The sequence below is a fragment of the Leuciscus leuciscus genome (assembly GCF_965113295.1).
Source record: "Leuciscus leuciscus genome assembly, chromosome: 11".
Taxonomy (NCBI): domain Eukaryota; kingdom Metazoa; phylum Chordata; class Actinopteri; order Cypriniformes; family Leuciscidae; genus Leuciscus; species Leuciscus leuciscus.
Window position 1 is genome coordinate 29,725,579 of NC_138735.1, and position 19,979 is coordinate 29,745,557.

The window sequence follows — 19,979 nt, forward strand, 5'->3', positions numbered from 1 at the left end:
GTTGTTACGGTAGTCTTCTGCTGCTTATCAGTTTCACCTGATCATGTGTTCAGCTCATCGCACTTCATTCAACGAAACACGGCTGAAATAAACGACACACGTGTCTGTGTGAGTTTTACAAAACACCGACTGCATCGAGCAAACCTTCATGTCGTTCACAATCACAACATATACTTTGATGCCTCATTGGTGTCTGTTTCCAGGGGTATTTACAGCCATATGCTGCACAATGCTGTGACATTTTCGATTACAATTGATTTTGTTAGTGTGTGTCAGTGATGAACTGCGTCGTGTTAACCGTTCCAAGATGGCGGACACGTGTTTTTTTTTAACGGCCCACTGAAGTGCCTTGAAACGCACAGCATTATTCAATGTGTTGACATAACTTCCATTGAAACAGGAAGACAAGTATGGACATACTGAACCGCTCCTCCCCTTTTTTTAAATAGTCAATACCATTTCATTTTCGTTTATATCACAACTCGACCAGAGCCATTGAGCTCAGTAAAGCCGCAGTTTCCTCCTAATCTCTACCCGTTTCTCCTAATCGCTTTAAAATATAGCATTCTGTGCAGAATTTAAATGGATCGGACACGTTTTCTTGCCTGCGGCAACTCGATCATATGATCTGCTGTGTGTGTCGTGTCTCTGGACGGTTTGCGTGACACTTATGTGAAACCAGACATCATTCGCCCCAATGAAAAGCGTTTACACTGTCTGAATGGTTCCCTATCCCTTCTTTATGTGTGATTCATCATGTAGAAAATAGTAAATGTGTGAATAAGTGAAATTTTTTTGCGGAGCTTCAGATTCTAGAGAGCATTTGATTGGTCAGAAAATCTGATGAGAAGCTGAAGTGCAGAGTGATGTCATAAAAATCAGTGATCCATATCGGCAGAAGTGAGAGACTAAGTTTTGAATGCTTATATCGTCTAAATAATGCGCATTTTGTCATTGTTTTGGAGCACTAGCTTATAGATAACAGTAAGGCTAACATATACATAGTAAAAGCAAAAAAGCAAAATCCAATTTTGATTTCATGGGGACTTTAACTTAGTGTATTTCTGATTCAAAAACATTTTTATTACAGATGCATCACATTCACACACACCAAAATAAAAATATTCATACAGATAGGCAATTAGGTGTAGACATACTGTTTATAGATAGATATAAAGATTTTTTTTTTCTCTATGCAGACTGAGAGAACAGGATAAAGAAATCTTCTCTAAAACCAAATATTTACATAGCAAACATTGAATATTATACAGTGAGTTTTTCTTTGTTGTGTGTTCAATACTTTCTGACTTCTAGAGCAGAAGGAATATGGATTACATGTTTCAAAACCAAGAACACAAAAGAAAAAAAATCATTGACTCAAAGTGCTTCATATTCATGCAAAAGCCAGTATTAAACATCTGAAACACAACGAAACCATTAAAATGTCCCGTGTTCGGATCGAATTACAGGATGAATTAAGCTCACTATCAGTAGCCGAACGAGCGCTTTACGCCGCAACACCCACAGCAGATATCACGTTTGGTTGCTCTATATTTTGCACGTTCATATAAACCAAAAGCAACACAAAAGCAATTAAAACAGCAATTAGATTCTCCTCAAGTAAATGACTGAAGCACAATCTCTCTGACGATCAAAAACACTCTACAAAACACTCGCACTCACGTTACCACGTCATTTTATCTCAAGGTTACAGTACTAGAAAGTCTGAAAAAGAGTTAACATCACGTACACGCGCAACACTTATTTACAATATCATTGGCAAAATAACATCTCTCTCTGTCAATAATTCTTCTTCTCTCAGAATATTCATAAAAATGTCTCCAGCACGACAGCAGCCAGTTCTCCATTCAGAAGATGTTCAGATGAGGAAGACACACACACACGTCTAGTGTTCTAGTTCAATACTTGAGTGTGTTCATATATATATACACTGTGATGATGATGAAGAACAGCTTCAGGACTTATAAGAGACCAAAAAAAGGGTAAAAAAATATGAGGTTCATCAGAGCTGAAGGTTGGCAAAACGACGTGTCAATATTGAAACGTAATTCCCTTAATTCACACGAACAATATTAAAACACCATCAGAAAGATACAGTTCTTCACCCCTGCTTCATCTACCAAACAAGAAGATCTCAATGAAGACAAAAAGAGAGTGAGAATACAAAGAGGAACAAAGAGAGTGAAAGAAAGAACGTGTTATATCTTTCTGGAGTCTTTAGTTTCGAAGAGCTTCATCCTCTCCTGTACGGTCAAGCCCTCCTTCAAACTCTGTGGAAGAGAGAGAGAGAGAGAGGAATTTGATATTTTTCATACTTGGGAATAAAAACAGTCCTTAATAAGACTTCAGTATGCGCACATAAGAGAACGCATGTTTAATTTCAATCATGTGATCTTTAACCACACATAAATGACACTTTAATGAGGTAAAACTCAACTTTGATATCACTGGTAGATATGGAAAAATATTTGCTAAAAAGGCTGGTTGAAATGAACCATGTTTACCAAACAATGACCAATAAAATGTTCAATTAAATTATATTCTCTGCTCTTTTTAATAGCCTGAATAAAACTGTAAAAAAAAAAAAATTTATAAAAATTATAAAAATTAAATTATTAAAAATAAAATGCAATAATTTCATTAAAAAAATTTCAATGGCCAACATAAATTACAGTTAAATTATATTGTCGGCTGTAATTTAATAGACTGGACAAAACTGTAAAAAAAAAAAAAAAAAAAAAATGCAATAAATTATTAAAACTAAAATTCAATATTTTCATAAAAAAAGCAAAAAAAAAAGCAAAAAAAAAAAAAAAAAAGTTAGATTGCAAAACTACATCATCCAAAAAATAATTTTCTCTTCAGATCTTTAAATTCAATGGCCAATATCATTTACAGTTAAATCCTATTCTCTGCTGTATATGAATCTGTCATTTAAAAATGCAAATAAACAAGCCAACATATAAATAAATAATGTTAAATAATAAATATATGAATTCATAAATACATGTTACATTGCATTTACTCATTGTATTGTATCTTAAAAACACTCTGTTTGTCTAAACCACTAAAAACAAACTAATTACAATCAACTTTTATGACTTCCCTTGATCATATTTCTCAGACATGGCAGTTCATTAGAAGACTTCAGACCGAACACTGACTCGTTTCTAAACTTGACTTGTGTGTTGGTTCACAACAGTCCACCGTGGACATGAACATGCACATTCCTCGGCTTAAAGGGACATTCAGGGGGTTTTAAACCAAAGCCTGTTTCTATATTCACTTGTTTTCCTCTAAATGGTTTTAGATGCATTTCTTCACTGTCTGAGACCGTGGCTGCTTCATCGTGCAACACGACACCTGCAAAAGACGCTTCACATGAACACTGTGCTATCTGAACACACACGGGTGTCCGGTTTCTTTATTATTACACTATTAGATCGCTCTCATTGCCTTCAAGAACTAAACGAGACACATGACACTTCATTTACTCGCGTCATGAAGTAATGAAGAATTTTTTAGCAGGAATTTGAGATGCTATTTGGTGACAATTTACCCCAAAAGTACACAAAAATAGTTTCCCAAGAAAGTGAAAGAACAGGGTTTGAGGTAAAAAAAACCCATTTCCTTAAATGTCCCTTTAAGTTGTTTAAATAATATATTCAGTGCTTATCACAGAGAAACATACAAGAAAAATGACAATGACACACACACACACGTCTATTAAGACGGTAATTGTTTTACACATGTGGTACTTTGTAGGAGACAGTCAATGATTTAATTACCATCGTCAGACTTAGAAATGTCAGTGTTTTTCTCAAACCATCTATCATTAGTGTGATATAATTCTCATGTGAATCAACACATTTGAGTTCACAAGTAACAGGCCATTATCATCAGAGCCACAGCTGACTTTGTAGTGCACACGAGGAGCACTGCACATAAGAGCGAAAATGAACATGAACAACTTAAACTTAAAGGGGTGGTATAGGGGTGAAAAGGGGCTACCCTTTTCACAAGATGTAAAATAAGTCTGTGATATAAGTCCCAGAGTGTGTATGTGAAGTTTTAGCTCAAAATACCCCACAGATATTTGTATATAGCATGTTAAAGTTGTCACTTTTTGAGGGTGAGCAAAAACGCACAGTTTTGTGTGTGTTCCTTTAAATGCAAATGAGCTGCTGCTCCCGGCACAGGGGGCGGAGCTTCAACAGCTTGCACTCACACAGACATGCACTGAAAATTTCAAAAACTTTTAGCCTTTTATGTTCAAACCGAAGCCAGAAAGATGGAGAGACTCGAGAAGAAGTGACAACATGAAGCAGCAACAGGACATTTCTGAATGGTTAGTTGGTGAATTTATGTAGCGTATGTGTAGTTATCTTCTAGTCACTGATTAGCATAATCTGTCATGATAATCTATAAATCGTGTTCCGGGGGCGGGTTTATGTAAATTTTAGGGTTGGTGATGTCACTAACCCGGGAGGAATGTGGTGTAGTCTCTACCAGCCGTTTGTTGTAGTTCTTAAAAAGCCATTTCTTTAAAAGAAAATCTCTCCCTTTGCTTTGAACTTTGAGTGTTCATGCTCAAACAGCAACATTACACACTAACTAAAGTGAAATCATAATCAACCACCCCTTTAAGTCAAGGGAGTCATGCAAATATGCATTTACAAACAATTACCATCCAAATAGGGATAAAGTCTGCTTAAACACCAAAAAACACAAATCACACACACACACAACATAAGAAAACTCCACATAAAAACAGTAAGAACACATAACATTCAGAAAAAGGTGATCTGTGCTGGTTATGTGTCGACCTGCCAAACCAGGTTAAGTTGCAGGTGAGTTTCAGACTGTCGGGAAGGTGTAGGGCTCATGCAGGACTCAAAGGCTGAGTTCAAAATGGAATACTAGCTTACTAAATACTGCACAGTATACAACGTACACCACCTAGTGTTAAAAAAAAAAGTTATATGAAACCGCAGATATTATTATTCCATGCTAAAACTGTAGTATGTTACATTGTTAATTTCACATTGCATGTGAGTGGAATCTAATTTTGCATTTTAAAGTGCCCCTATGATGCTTCTTCTGACATTACCTTTCATGTAGTGTAATATAGCAATTTGTGAATGTAAGTGTCAAAGACAAATGAAGTTATTGTCTCTTAAAAGCAAGAAGTGTTTCTGAACTGCCTGAAACGAGTCGTCAGTAATTCTAGTCTTACTTCCTGCTCGAACCAATGTAGGTTTGTAACTTATTTGCATAATGCCAGCCTATGGTCTTCATTGGCTGCTGGTGAACGTCTACTTTGCCCCGCCCTCAAACAGTGTAGCTATAGAGAGCCTAAGTCCCTCCCCTTCCGGTTGACCACCATGGGACCTTATTTCGGAAAAATTTTGTATGGTAGTCAATGGCGAGAGACAACAAATATTTAGATCTCGTTTGAATTGTGCCCTGAATTACACATGATGATGTTTGTCAATTTAAAAGATACATTTTAAAGTCAAGAAAGTCGCAGTTTAATTGTAAAACTGTTGACTGTGAAAATACGTAATTACAAAGACTACAAACCCAAAACCCAATGTGACGTCATACCTTTTCTCTCAATGAATGAAGCTAACTTTACTGAAGCTAACGTCTGTCATTTTTTCTATAGTCTTACGTTATAATCGCAACGTTACGCCGTCATGCCTGAGTGTTTTGTACCAGACTGCACACATACGTACATAGTGCGAGATGAGAGATGTAGTCATTGAGCGATTTTCACATAAAACTAAATGTTACTCTTCTGTTTTATGACAAACTGCGACTTTCTTGACTTTCATAATTATCTTTTAAATTGACAAACATCATATGTGTAATTCAGGGCACAGTTCAGACGGAATAAAAAGATAAGTTGTCTCTCGCCATTGACTACCATACATATTTTTTCCGAAATAAGGTCCCATGAGCCGGAAGCGGAAGGGAGGGACTTAGGCTCTCTATAGTTGAGACCGGAAGAGTTTGGTTTGTGTTGTTCATGTGAAGACGACGCTGTTTTCTGCGCTACAAAAGCAAATCCACTTTGATGCACTTCCAAAGGATGAGACTCGCGCTGGAATTGATACGGTAAAACGGACGCCATTGCATTTCACTGTGTATCAATTGCTGAGGAAGAGCTGAAATTCAGATGGTAATGAGTGTTTGGTTTCCTACACTTGCTGTAAGCGGTCAACCAAATCACAACAGACTGGGCCATCTGACCAATCAGAGCAGAGCAGCTCTCGGAAAGGAGGAGTTTAGAGAGAATGAATCCTTAATTGAACCGTTTCAGACACTGTGAGAAAAGAGCTGATGCTGCAATGGATATAATAAGAAAATTAAAAGTGTTTTTTGACCTTGTAAACCTATTGTAGGAGAATCCAAAAGAAAGCTAGGCACCTTTAAAAATAGCATAATAGGAGCACTTTAATTAAACAATGTGTAAATATGTCAAATAAGAGAGGTTAAAATCATGGCAGTAATGCTTTCGGTTAGTTCCTCACACTGGATATGAAAGTGGGACGCTTTGCATTTTTGTGGGATACAGTATTCTGTGCAATATGCTCCATATTCCATGCTAACATAGCCGTACTCTCACAAGAGCGATGAATGCTTCACCTGTTGCACCTGATGGGGTCACAGCGGTCAGCTACCCCCGACAAACCCCTCACTCTCTGCCTGACAGGGCAACGCACACATGTGAGGACACACACACACACACACACACACACACACACACGTGTACACGGTTTCATACTTCATACACATATATACTAGGCCTGTCACTTAAAAATAAGATTAACAAATTAACAAATTCTGTATAGCTTATTTTTCCGAGAAAAAAAGTCAGAATTGTGAGATCAAAATTTGCAATTACATTTTTCATTTTTTATTCCGTAGTGGAAACAATCTTCCATAATTATGTAACATTTACTATTAAAAGCTGAAAAAATAAATAAACATTGCAGAATTTTGTCACTGCCACTGACAGATTCACAAACTCAAACGTAAAATGGATTGTAGTGGATCAATAACTAAATATAAACTATATATAGATTTTTTGTATAGTATAGTCTATATACATTTTTATTTTTAATCGAGTGACAGCACATAAACACAAACAACAAATTTCCACATAAATGTACAGGAATATCAATACATTCAGAGTGGTCAATGGCTGACAAGAATATTTACGACACAGACAGACACACACACACACTCTCTCTCTCTGAACTCTCACCTTTGACCTGACCCCACGCATCTGTCTGGATTTTTCTTTCTTCAGGAAATCTGGGTTACTCTTTGACTTCATAATGTCTGTATCAAACACAAATACACTTTAGCTCATACATATACACAGACACAGTAAAATGTTTAGTGTTTGTTCACACTCTTATTGTAATAATTTGGCCGGAGAATGTTTGGGAATGATCTGAGACGATCTAATATGAAATCCTCTGCATCAGCCAATAACTGATATTAACACTATTTTGTATCAGTAACAAAATCGACATGATTTAAATCTACATTTCTGTTTTCAAATATTTTAGGTGCATTTTGAGTAAGTAAGGTAAAAAAGTAAAGTAAAAATTCAGTAAAATTATTATAATACTTTTTTTATATATTTAAAAAATAAATAAATAATATATCGTTTAAGTTCAGTGTGATGTGCACTTCTTAATTGCTATAATTAAACTGAAAATTTTAAATTAATTAAACTTTAGTTATGAATATCAGCATTAGTCACTGAAAAATCTATATGGGTTAATCACTAGAACTTCTATGATGCTTTTTTGTCCTTCAAATAATTTTCCTTTCCTATGGAAGAAACCAAATCCTGTGGATTTGAAACGCCATGAAGCGGAGTAAATGATGACAGAGTTGCCATTTTTGTGTCAACTAATCCTTAAAGAGGTCATCGGATGCCCATTATCCACAAGTTCGTATGATTCTTTAGGGTCTTCATGTAAAGTTTGTGACATACTTTGGTTAAAATTCCTCAATGGTTGTGTAAAACAACACCCTTTTACCTCCTCAAAAACAGCTCTGCTCACAGCGACCTGTGTCGGTGCATGTCTCTTTAAATGATAATGAGCAACTGCTCGAATGGCTGAGGTTAGAAATATGCTAATACGGGACAGTCTGTCAGTGGTCGTGGGAGGAGCCTGAGCAATATGACATCATAGTGCTCAGAAAATCCAAACGGCCAGATTATTGAGAGTGTTTAGACTTTTTGAGAAGTGAATGGATTTTTTTCATTGTATGGTGGTTGTGTCCACACACTGCAAAGACACATTTATATGCAAACAGTTAATTTTGCATCCGATGATCCCTTTAAAATGTCTCACCGTATCCAGCAGTAACGCCACTTCCTTCAGCATCTAATTCCCCAAGAGCTTCTGTAGCAGCCAAAAGTTTCTCCCTCAGCTTGTTAATGTCACAGTCAGCTTTAGCCTTCACGATACTCAGCTCCGTGTAAATGTCCTTGTACTTATCTGAGGCATACTTCTTATCCTGCAACACATGACACATCAGAACGCGCTAGCATGTGTTCGGAGAGCTGTTAAAGAGAAACACATGCACTGAGAAAAACACAACTCGTGTGTGTGTGTGTGTGTGTGCATATTACTCGAAGTGCCGTGTGGAGCTCGTCTTTGAGAGAGTTTATTTCCTGTTTGAGGTACTGGATCTCTGACTCCTTCACTCGCAGCAAAACCTGCAGCAAAACAACATTTAGATGATGTGCATGACACCTTTAATTGATGAAAATTCAGATGACAGAGCTTGTGCTGTACCTCCAGTTCATAGATGTCTTTGCCTTGTGTCAGAGAGGAAGTCAATTTGTCTCCACTGATGCAGGAGTGCATTCTGGTTATCTCCTCATTCAGACGATGATTTAGTTCCTGTAACACACACACACACACACACACACACAAGTTTATGTTTATATCATGATGGGGAACTTTACTGACTTCACAAGTGAATACAGGCAAAAATGTGGCCAGGCAAAGGTTATTTGGCTTTAGATAAGTGACTACACTTTTAAGGGTTTTTATTTGATCACACTTTATTTTTATTTATTTTGTTGTAGATTTCAATTACAAATCAATTTGAAGGCCGTTTTCTCAAAATGTGTTTTAGTCAGAAGATTTCTGAGTCAAAATGAGTCTTCTATATTCTGAAGGGTTTGTTCATGCGTCATTCATTTGCCTTATTTTATACAACATTTAATTCCTAAAAACAGGGTGAATTTATTTTATTTTTTGGCTGATATTTTCTGATTTAAAGAATGATAAATACAGATATCCAAAATTTACATTTATAGACTCTAATGTCAACAAAATGAGACCCAGCTTCATCCAATGTTTAGATTTCTTTTCTGGAAATGTATGCAAATTATTGGATATTTAATTTGATAATGCCTAATTTGCATATTTAAACATAACATTTTAGAACTTGAAATACAAAAAATGTCGTTATAAAAAGTTCAGTGATTTCTATTAGTTATAATTTGTATCCTAATCGCATGGGTTGTCTTGCCATAAATAAAGATTATTTATAATTTGCAAACCTTAAAAACAATTATTTAAATAAACTTTATTAACTTTTTATAAGATAGTTTAGTCTCTTTATCAGGCTGTTTTCAGAGAGTTTTCAGAAAGTTGTGGTTGACCTGGTTGTGTATATGCAGTTTCTGGTTCTCTCGCTGGCACTGCCCCAGCGCCTGTCTCTCTGCTTCCAGCGCTTGAGCCAAATGTGCGTTTTCCAAACACTTCTGAGAATATTGCTCAGACAAAACCTCCAGCTCGCGATGGATAGACTGCAACTCCTCTCTACATGGACACAATGTAAATAAACACATAAAAGCATTAATGAATAAATGTAAATCTTCTTAAGCCCCTTTCACACAGAGATTCCGGAAAATACACGGGATAATGTGTCCCGGGATCGTTTGATTTTGGTTCATTCACACTGCCAGTGATTTTCCGGAATCTGTGAGTGCGTTCACACACATCCTGTAAAGATCCCGTAAAGACACGTGACATCAGGATGTGATAACTCCTGTCAGATGTCAGTTCTGCTGATAACTCTTCGTCATTTCTACACGAAGACGAGTCCATACTCCCCAGTAGCGCCACTGGGTTTGCCGAGTGGTTCGTTCCCCGTATGCTATAGCAAAGGTTGTAGAAAGGCCCGTGCGTCATCACTACGACACATCCCTTACGGCATTGGTCCTGGCTTTTGTTCACACAGGGCGCGTTCCGGGACTGATCCCGGTAATGTTACTAGATCCCCATCCCGGCATCGATCCCGGGATGTGTTTGCGTTCACACAGAAGGCACTCTAGCAATTTTAGTGCACTCTAGGGATCAACGCGCTGTGTGAAAGGGGCTTTAGTGACAACGGTAAACCATGTGATTTGTGCAGATATAGTGATGTTTGGTGTCTTACTCGTACTGTCTGCGCAGCTCCTGGATGTCTGCGCTCCCACTACTCATCTGTGATCGTTGCGTTTTCTCCAGTTCTTCGCGATGAGCGTTTTTCATGGCCTCAATTGCTGCACACAAAACAATCTACTGTGATGCTTCAACTCAAACTGGAAGTAATTCATTGTCAATGAAAAATTTGGTGTATTTTATATACAGTGGTGCTTTTATTACCAGCAATAGTGGCATTTGTTTCCTCCTCCAACAGTCTTTCTTTCTCCTCTAGAAGTTTCCGGATCTCCCGCTGATGCTGTCTCTGGATGTCCTCTATCACCTTCTGGTGCGTCTCCTCCATTGCTACAAATCCACGCTCGCATGTTGCCTGAGTTCCACAAACAACATCAGATCACAAACACAAACAAACACCAAACTCAATCTATCTACCCTAGCAGGCTCTCTACTAGGGCTGGGTATCTATTGTCTTTATGGTCTTGGCAGTTGTTGTTTTTTGGTACACCATCTTGGTGGCTTGATGGTGGATAAAACGTTTATAAAATGTACTCAGCAAAGCCCATTTTTCATGTATTTGACACTTTAATGGTCAATTTGGAGTCTTTTAAGAATTTTGCAATGCATTCATTTGACAAGGCATACATTATACATCTTGGGATTTCAAATTATGCAGATGAAGATTTTAATCAGAAAACCAATCTTTACCCAGCCCTACCCTCTACAGGAGCAAACATAAGTTACAAACAGGGTTGGGTGCTATCAAAAGGGATGGATGGATTCATCTTGTTCATCATTTAAAACATTTGTTCTTGTGATGAGAGATGACAGAGAGCACAGAGGAATGAAAGCAAATCAGCATGACTGATTGACTAGAGCGAATTCATGCAGTCAAACTCTCACACTAACACAGTAGACAACAATGCTAACACTAAAAACACAAGGTGTTTTGAACACAGTAAAAGTAAAGAGTAATTTGTGATAGGTGTTAATCATGGTCATTGTGTGTGCTCAAAACTCCCAGTGCAGCTAATGTGCACTACAGCATTGAAACAAAGGAAAGCATCATGGTTATGAGGCTACAGGGTTGCAGTTATTTTCAAAAATCCAAGAGGCCATAAATCATAAATTACATATATATATATAAATAACTGTGTTGATTTGAAATTTCTGTTTCTAAAACTTGTATAAACAAATGCAATATATTCCCAAAACGATTATCAGCTAAAACCACTGCAACCCAAATTAACAGCAACAAACTAAAAACATGGCGCCATGGCGGTGGATGGGTGTGACATTAAATTTGAAAGGTGAAAGGTTAAACCTTGAGGCTGTCCAAGTCTCGTTGGTACTTCTCCCTCAGGCTGGTCAGATCTCCATCCAGTGGTTTCTGTTCCAGCTCCTCTCTCATGCGGCTCAACTGCATTTCCAGCTCCCGGACTCGGAGCAGGGACTCTGAATCCCTGCACGTTACCTGATCAGATCCATCCCCTTCCTCCATGGGACATGCGTCGACCTCAGCTTTGATCTCCACTTTCTCGTTCCTCTCCTCCAGTGAGCAGATGGTCTGGCTGTAGCATTCTTGTAGCTTGTGGAGCTCCTCTCTGTTGGTGTGTTCTAGTTCCTGGACCTTACTCTGAAAATCCTGCTCAAGTTTTCGGATGTGCTCTTTGTGCCTCAACTCAGCATTTTCCATTTCTAGCAGCAGGGTCTCCACTCTGTGTTGGTTGTTTGCGGCACACTCCATTAAGTCGAGCTCTCTGGTTGTCTGCTCCTGCTCGGCCCTTCCCATCTCTTCTGCATGCCTGCTCTTCAGCTCCTCTTTCTCCCTAAGAAACTCCTCTTCCAGCTGGGTTAGGTTCTGCCGTTGCTCCTGCAGCTCCCTGAGCTTATAGGATAGTTCCCCTCGTAGCATGTCATTCTCCTCCTGCAAGGAACTTATAGTGTCAGTGAAGCTCAGATGTTCTTTCTCCACGCAGCTCTGGTAGTGCCTTTGGATGGCTGCAACACTCTCAGCGTGTTCTTGGACGAGCACTGCCATGTTGCGGCTAGTCTCCTGGCAAAGAGAAAGTTCCCTCGTGTGACCTGCTCGCAACCTGCAAGCAACATACGTGACCTGCACCTGCATCAAGGCCTCTCGCATGCAAACCGAGCTGGAGTCGCTGCGCCATGAGCTCATTTGGATGGCATTCGCAAGTCCGGAAAGTGAATTTGTTTCCCCTTCCTCGCAGACCCTCTCAATTTCCTGAGAGAGATTGCGGAGGGCTTTTGCTTGCTTCTTGAGCTCAGCAATGAGATTTTCCCAGCCTGTTTGCAGATGTGATTCTGATTCTGCACTATTGGATAGCGTGCCGATGGCTAAGTGTCTGCGGACAATCTCTGCTGCTAAACTTTGAGCTTCCTCCATCTCAATCTGCTCCATGTAGGGAGCAAGTTCAGGAGGAGTGACATCAGCAAGATGATCAGTATTGCTTTGGGGCATGCTCTCAATTTGAGCATGCTTTGACGCACTAACAGCATCTTTCAGAGCCATGTCTCTTTGTTTTAAAGTTTCATTTGCTTTGACCAAATCCTTTTGAAGTTCATCAAATTTTTCCTGAAAATTCATTGTTAGATTCTGAAGTGAATAGGCAAGCTCGGCACTAATGCAGGCATTCTTGATGGCATCCTGTGAAAAAGCACTATTTGCTAGTTTACCCATCTCAAGCTTGTCCACCTCTGCCAAGAACATGGTCTCCAGCATAAGTTTTCTTGTAAGTACATCAGCATAAACAATTGAGAGACAGCCATCGCAGTCCTTCTTGATGTTTTCAGCATCCTTGTGAATGGAGTTTAGGGCCGACATGATATCAGAGTTCAGGTCCTGCAGAGAGAACCCCATCCTCTCCAGAACTTCAGCCTCAAAGGATAATGTTCTGGCAAACTGTTTTATACCTTCCTTCCTTGATTGCACATCTGGTGCATCAAAGGTCTGGCACGACTCATAAAATGTGCTGCCCTTCCTCAGGTATGTGGTGGCACAAACCAGCAGTTTCTCTACTTCTGCAAGGGTACAAATGAGAGATTCAGTAGAACTGGTCTCTTTCTGATTGCTAAGAATTTCTCTGACTTTTTCTGTGCAAGACTCTACCAGTGCCAATGCCTTCTCATATTCATCAGTGTCTTGCTCACCAAAAGTCTTGAGGGATTTCTGACTGGATTCATCCATTGGTAATTCATCACAGGTTTTAGTCGTGTAGTCCTCCATGGTTGCTCTGGTGCTCAGATGTTCCTGCATCGCTGAAAGATCAGGCTGGTCCCGTATCTTTTCAGTGAGGTGTCTGAGCTTCTCCTCTGTGGCCAATAGTTTGGTTTCCAGAGCATGTATAATGGAGATGAACTTCTCTGGATCTCTGCACTGCTGGAATGAACTGTCACTGGCTACACTGATATCTTGGGTCAGGCTCAGGTCATGCATGTGGTCTAGGCTCAGATCTTGTGTCAGATCCAAAGACGTGTTTTCCATTTGAAATTTGTCTGCTCCCTGGGACTGCTGATAGGAATGGCACTGGATGGTGGAAAAGCGAATCCTCTGCCGCTTTACCAACGACATTTCCGTCTCTGAGCTACTTCTTGCAATAGGAAGTTGGGAGAGACTTGAGGATGAGGAAACATCATGTTGCATCTCTTTCAAACCCTCAAGCATGTCTTCCTGGGAGCGGCAACGTCGCATTCTGAGATCTGCATATCCAAGTCGCAGGGCATTGAGGTGTTCCTCCAGCTCAGCAATTCGATCCTCTGCAACCACCAGTTTTGCCTGTAGCTCCTGTTCTGCTCTTCGGGACTCTACCAGTCCTGGATAGTCATGCTCCATTTTAGAAAGAAGTTCCTCTTTTTGCTGCAAGCAAACTTCTGTTTCTTCTAGACTACTGCCTAAGGCAGCCATCTTTATCAGGGCCTCGCTCAAGTCCTGCTCCTTCTGTCTGATTAGCTGCTCATACATTTCCTTTGTCTGCTTCACCTCCTCTTCCTTCTCTCGTAACACTTGACTTATCCTAGCAAATTCTTCAGAGACACGCTCGTACGAGCTCTCAAGGGAGTGATAGTCTGTTTCCACCGTCGTTAAACATGCCTGTTGCTTTCCAACCTCTCGATCAGCCTCGGAAATCTGATTGAGGAGTTCTTGACAGCGGCAAGTAAGCTGGTCACGTTCTTCCTCCAGCCTCCTCACACTCTCCCGCAACATTTCCACCATATCCGTCTGCACCTCCAACTCCTGCTGAAGACGATGTACTTCATCCCTGAGTCCCATAGTTTGCATCCCACCACTCCCTCTCAGCAGCGCCTCCACTTGTTCTTGTGCCTCTTGCAGTTGCTCTTCTACTTCACGCCTCCTCTCTTCGGATTCTGACAACCTCCAGGTCAGTCCCTGTCGCTCCCGCTCATGTTTCTCCTCCAGGCTCCGTTGTTCTTTTCTCTCCCGCTCCTCTCTCATAGTCTGAGCTTCCTCAATGGAAATCAGACGCCCAGTGGCCTCAGAGAGTCTCTCCTGTAACCTCTGCACGTCTCTGTGCTGGTCTTTCTGCAAAGCTTGCTGCTGTTCGAGCTGCCTCAACTCCTGGCTCTTCTCTAGTAAACTGGCTTCAACTTGACGTAGACGTTCCTCGCTCTCTCGCAACTGTGACCGCAACGTCACCTCATTTCGGACCCATTCTTCCTCACGTTCTTGACACCGAACCCGTTCAATTTTCAGCTCGCTACGCATTCGTGCCACAGCCTGCTCACTAACGACAATCTCCGCCATGGCAGCCGTTAGCTTTTCCTCCAAGGCATCGATCTCTGCCTCATGGTGTCCTATGATATCTTTTGCTTCGCTGTAGCTACGCCTCAAGCTGCTAACTTGTTGACTGGACTTATCTTGCTTCCGACGCTGGGAATCCAGCTCGGACTTTAGATCCTGGTTCAGTTTGCTGAGGCGCTGCCATGGTGCTCGGTGAACAGGGGTAGAAGCTGCATCAGACAAAGGCTTTGCAGCGGCTGTGTCACTCTTTAAGAGATTAAGAGGAAAGTACAATTAGTAACAGGAAGACTTCTCTTTTATGGCCACATACATGATGCTCAACGTCTTCTAGGCTGTGGCTGGGAACCCAGGAACATTTGGAGTTCAATTTCCGAAGTTACATACTTACTCAAGCTTTCCACTGTGCTTTTTCAAGATAACATCAAAGATGGAGAAAATGGTGCTCAACAATGAGGGAAAAATGTGAACAACTAAATAAATGATCTAAAGAGGCTGTGGAACTACAGAATGCAACTATGAAATGCAACTGTGTCTTTGTGGATAATATAAATGACACTGTACAGAAAAAAATACAAGAGGAAACTTAAGAGATGAAGGAAGAAACAGATGGAGTAACACTACACCAGATTATAAAACAGCAACTAAAGGAAAATAAAGAAAAGAGGAATGATAACACCATGCAAATTACGCAAAGGATGACAACAGATGAATGAGACAACAACAAACAAAAAACAGAAAAGCACAGCTGAAAGCTTGCCAGATGTTCACATTTGTTATCTTCAGAAAACTTGTAGTTTGGTTACAAGAGTTTTAACCAAAACCCAGTCAGAGCCCAGGGAAAGAAAGACATTGCAGATCAGTTAGCACCACTCATGCTGAGAGTTTCATTAACACCCAAAATTATATTAGTATTGAAATCAAAAAAGAAAGAGCCACAAAAACTACAGAAGATTTTGATTTCTGTATCTTTTCTGGCTAGGTTCAGTTCTGTTTGGGTACCTGTAGTACATATCCTTCCCGGGCGTTCTGCTCTCTCCCACGCGCATCCTGAAGTTGCTCCTGTAAGACACTGTTCTGCTGCTGGAGTCTGGCTAGCTCCCTTTGTGCCTGACCCAACTGTGAACATCAGCATACATCAGTGGAAAACAATCAGATTTGAATGAGGAAATTACACAATGTTCAGAAATGATCAGAATGCAATCAAAAAAACCTAAGTACATAACATAAGCACACAAGTAGTCGGCACCTGCACATACTCATCATTTTATGATGAAAAATTAGGTAAGAAATAAATACTGATGGTTCTTACCTCCTTTTCCAGTATGGTGGTCATCTCTTGTGGAATGACTCTTTCTCCAACAGGTGTATTTGAGGTGTTAGGGGAGCTGCCAGCGATCGGTACCTGCTTTTCCTCTCTGAGGGGCGTTGTTTCTACCTGCTGCCACCTCTGCTCAATTTCCACTTGGACATTAGAGTTTCTGCGGGCCGCTCGGTGACCATCAACCTCCTGCGTGTCCCTGAGTTGGTCCACATCCATTTTTCCTTGTTCCTGTGGCACTTTATGGGGGAGCTTTGACGAGAGCTCTGACGCATTGACTGCACCTGGTGTCGGTGTGGTCTGATGGTGGTGCACATATTCCTGCACCACTTCTTCATCTCGCTGTGGCAACTTGTCAGTATGGCTGGTGGTAGTAATGGAGGACGACGTCTGATGAGAGGAGGAGCTAGAGATGGGGGAGGAGGCAGTAGAGGAGGTGGAGGAGGGTGAAGATGAGATATTGACTGAAGTGTCTGCCCTCTTCATTGAGGGTTGTCCGCTCTCGTTTTCTTGTCCTGGGCGGAACTCGGACCAGTCAAATGTTTTAGAGCGTCCCTCTCGCTTGTTGACTCGACTCTTTTGCTCGGGAGGAGGCGCAGAGTCTGTGATGACCTCATTTGATTTTTTAGCTTCAACTACAGAGCTGTTCGAGAGTTGCGAAGAGTTAGGAGGGGGTTGGATGAAGTTTTGCTCCACATTTGATCTGGTTCGCTCTTCTGGAAGGGAACTGTGACAAGAGAAGAAACTGAATCAATACACTGTACAGTATAAGTATTTGAATTATTATTGGTGCTTGCTAAGGTAAGCATCACTGCCACTCCATAAATATTTGTTTTTTCACAAAGAACTGTTACCGAAAACTAGTTATAGGACATAACTATAGAGGGTATGCATTGACGTCACTTTCCCGCCGGAACACGCACCCCTCAGTCGGACTGAGTGGCAAAAGAGCTGCTGTGTGACTGGATTTAATCGTTTAAATGAAAGGTTGGACATGAAATAGTGTTCCTTACAACTTACCAAAAATCCAGTGCTCCATGGGTATTGAAATGAAGCCAATAATCGTGGTTCCTGACATTTACAGTATATGTGCCTGATTTCGACGCCAGGGAAATACATAAAACAAATTTGCCCGTGAATGCTTTATATAAATACAATATAGGTAGGCCTAAATCCAGTGATCACTTACAGTATATCAATGTCAGTGATTGAACTTTAAAGTTGTCAGTGTTTTTTTTTTTTAAACGTTTTCAATACAATACAATATATAGGGTATGATTTTACGCCAAAATTCAGCATATTGACAACATGAAAACTGCAAATCCATCTTTCGCTGCCTGGAGTCCAATTGTTTCTATGAATTGCATTGATCCATTTGCTTCTCTTTTCAGTAGCTTTAGGCAGTCTGTAAAAATATACCTCAGATTTCTTGTCAAATCTGTTTGTACAGTCAATCTCAAAGCTCTTTCCCATTTTAGATGCGTTTTGTGTGTTCATTGTGGCATTCACGTTGAAAACCAATGCTGCCACTCAGTCTTTTTGCCACTCAGTGGGCATAACACCGTAGTCACTCCAGCCGATGGTGACGTCACACGCATACCCTCTATACCAAGATGAAAATGTGTTTTGAAACATGCACAGTGTTAACAAAGAGACTACAGCTGTCTAAAAACACACACACACCCAAACCACTGAAGACAGGATGGTTTGATTAATGGTTAGTAGGGTGAGGAAAACCATTTGATCACTGCATGGCATTCAACCACTGTCAAACATGTCGGTAAACACTCATGTGTGTCTGTGCGCGCTGCAGGGTGTGTTCTAAAAGCGGGCACTGATGCAATGCTATTTTTCATCTCCTTCAAAGAATGAGGTGATGTAACATCACAAGAAGAAATGGGGAGACTGACGAGGTGTAAACATAAATTGTGCTGTACCTGCCATCCTGTTTACCAGTATCTTCAACAAAAACTGTCAATAGATGAAACTTCAAATTTTGAATGAGCTGAAATATGCTTGTAAATATATTTAAGTATTAAAAATATTTTTCTTTCAAAAATCTATTACATTTAGTTTTAATGCATTAAATGAATTATTTTAAGATTTTTTGTTGTTGATATATATGTTTTTTATTTATTGGATATTTTTAACAGGCCTAAAATAAGAATAAGTATCATCCAATAATTGATAACTGATAATTAAATTCTGTATTGTGATGACTTCAGCTTTGGTAAATGTCCCATATGGATTAGATTTATAATTAAATTAGCTGTTTAGGTCTTTACCAATGCTTTCAGATCCATGAAAGTTCTGTTGCATGTCTACCTAATTTCTAATTTCCTTTAGAAATTACACAGAACACCACCATGCCCTAATCAGACATGTTTTTTTTTCTAATGTGTGTCTTTATATGATTTTATTTTAAGTTGTCTGTCCATAATGAAAAGGTTTAGGTTCTAGGTCTATCCAATGTGAAGCTGACAAAATGTCCTTCGGTCAGACAGGATTTCACACGTATCACTTCATCATGTTGCGACTGGTTAACGTGGTGCGAAACAGCTGGAATTTAAATAAATGTAATGCTGTTAAACATAATTAATGAATTTCAAAAATTAAAAGCTCAGACAAAAACACTAACACTACTATGATAAATAAGCTGGCCACACACACACACACACACACACACACACACACACACACACACACACACACACACACACACACACACACACACACACACACACACACACACACACACACACACACACACACACACACACACACACACACACACACACACACAAGCGATGTAACACTCCAAATTAACTAAGCATACATTTGTGAAGGCTCTTCATTTCATTTATCTCTTTCCATTCTGTTTGTAATACAAATAAGTGTACTAAATGAACATGTTAAATTAACAGCCCCATTATAAACACAGCAAACAGGCAAACGACAGAAGCAAAAAGGGAACAGGAATTACTAACATAACGAAACACATCGCTAAACTCAGCTGACACAACAGCAGCCACAAATACACACACAGGTTTGAATAAGAACAGGAAATGCCAACCTGGGCATAAGAACTGAAAGTTTCAGAGACACATTTTTCCTGTGGTCAGATAAACGGAGCAGGGAAAACACAAGAAAATAAATGATACAGGTAAGTTAGGAACAGAAGAAAACAAAAATAATATTTTTTTTTGAGTTTTTGAGGAAATCTCAAGAGGAAAAATGGAAGTTGACATCTTTTCAAAGCTCAAATGCGTTCCGGAAAGCATGTACTATTTATATAAGGGTGTGTATCTTTGGGTTAAGTTTGTAATTTCTGCATTACTAGCTGCACCAAACAGAACTGTCTGCCGAACTCACAGCATTGGTTGAGCCAGTG

The 19,979-nt window shown here is 39.8% G+C and overlaps 1 protein-coding gene across 9 annotated transcripts in view; it reads right to left on the reverse strand.

Annotated features, from left to right (window-relative positions):
* Window positions 1-1,061: 1,061 nt before the first annotated feature.
* Window positions 1,062-19,979, reverse strand: part of LOC309508887 (myosin phosphatase Rho interacting protein) — a 51,344-nt gene continuing 32,426 nt past the window's right edge. For 5 of the 9 annotated variants that reach the window (XM_082183400.1, XM_082183403.1, XM_082183402.1 and 2 more), the window contains 12 exons: window positions 19,662-19,700; window positions 16,580-17,315; window positions 16,270-16,386; window positions 11,815-15,516; window positions 10,716-10,863; window positions 10,507-10,612; window positions 9,728-9,887; window positions 8,850-8,957; window positions 8,684-8,770; window positions 8,403-8,568; window positions 7,295-7,371; window positions 1,062-2,291 (listed from right to left, as the gene is read on the reverse strand). In XM_082183400.1, the coding sequence (XP_082039526.1) occupies window positions 2,220-2,291; window positions 7,295-7,371; window positions 8,403-8,568; window positions 8,684-8,770; window positions 8,850-8,957; window positions 9,728-9,887; window positions 10,507-10,612; window positions 10,716-10,863; window positions 11,815-15,516; window positions 16,270-16,386; window positions 16,580-17,315; window positions 19,662-19,700 (5,518 nt within the window). In that variant the 3' untranslated portion in view covers window positions 1,062-2,219. Of the gene's footprint in view, window positions 2,292-6,672; window positions 6,733-7,294; window positions 7,372-8,402; window positions 8,569-8,683; window positions 8,771-8,849; window positions 8,958-9,727; window positions 9,888-10,506; window positions 10,613-10,715; window positions 10,864-11,814; window positions 15,517-16,269; window positions 16,387-16,579; window positions 17,316-19,661; window positions 19,701-19,979 lie in introns of all 9 variants that reach the window. The other 4 variants (XM_082183401.1, XM_082183399.1, XM_082183404.1 and 1 more) reach the window with 4 other exon arrangements.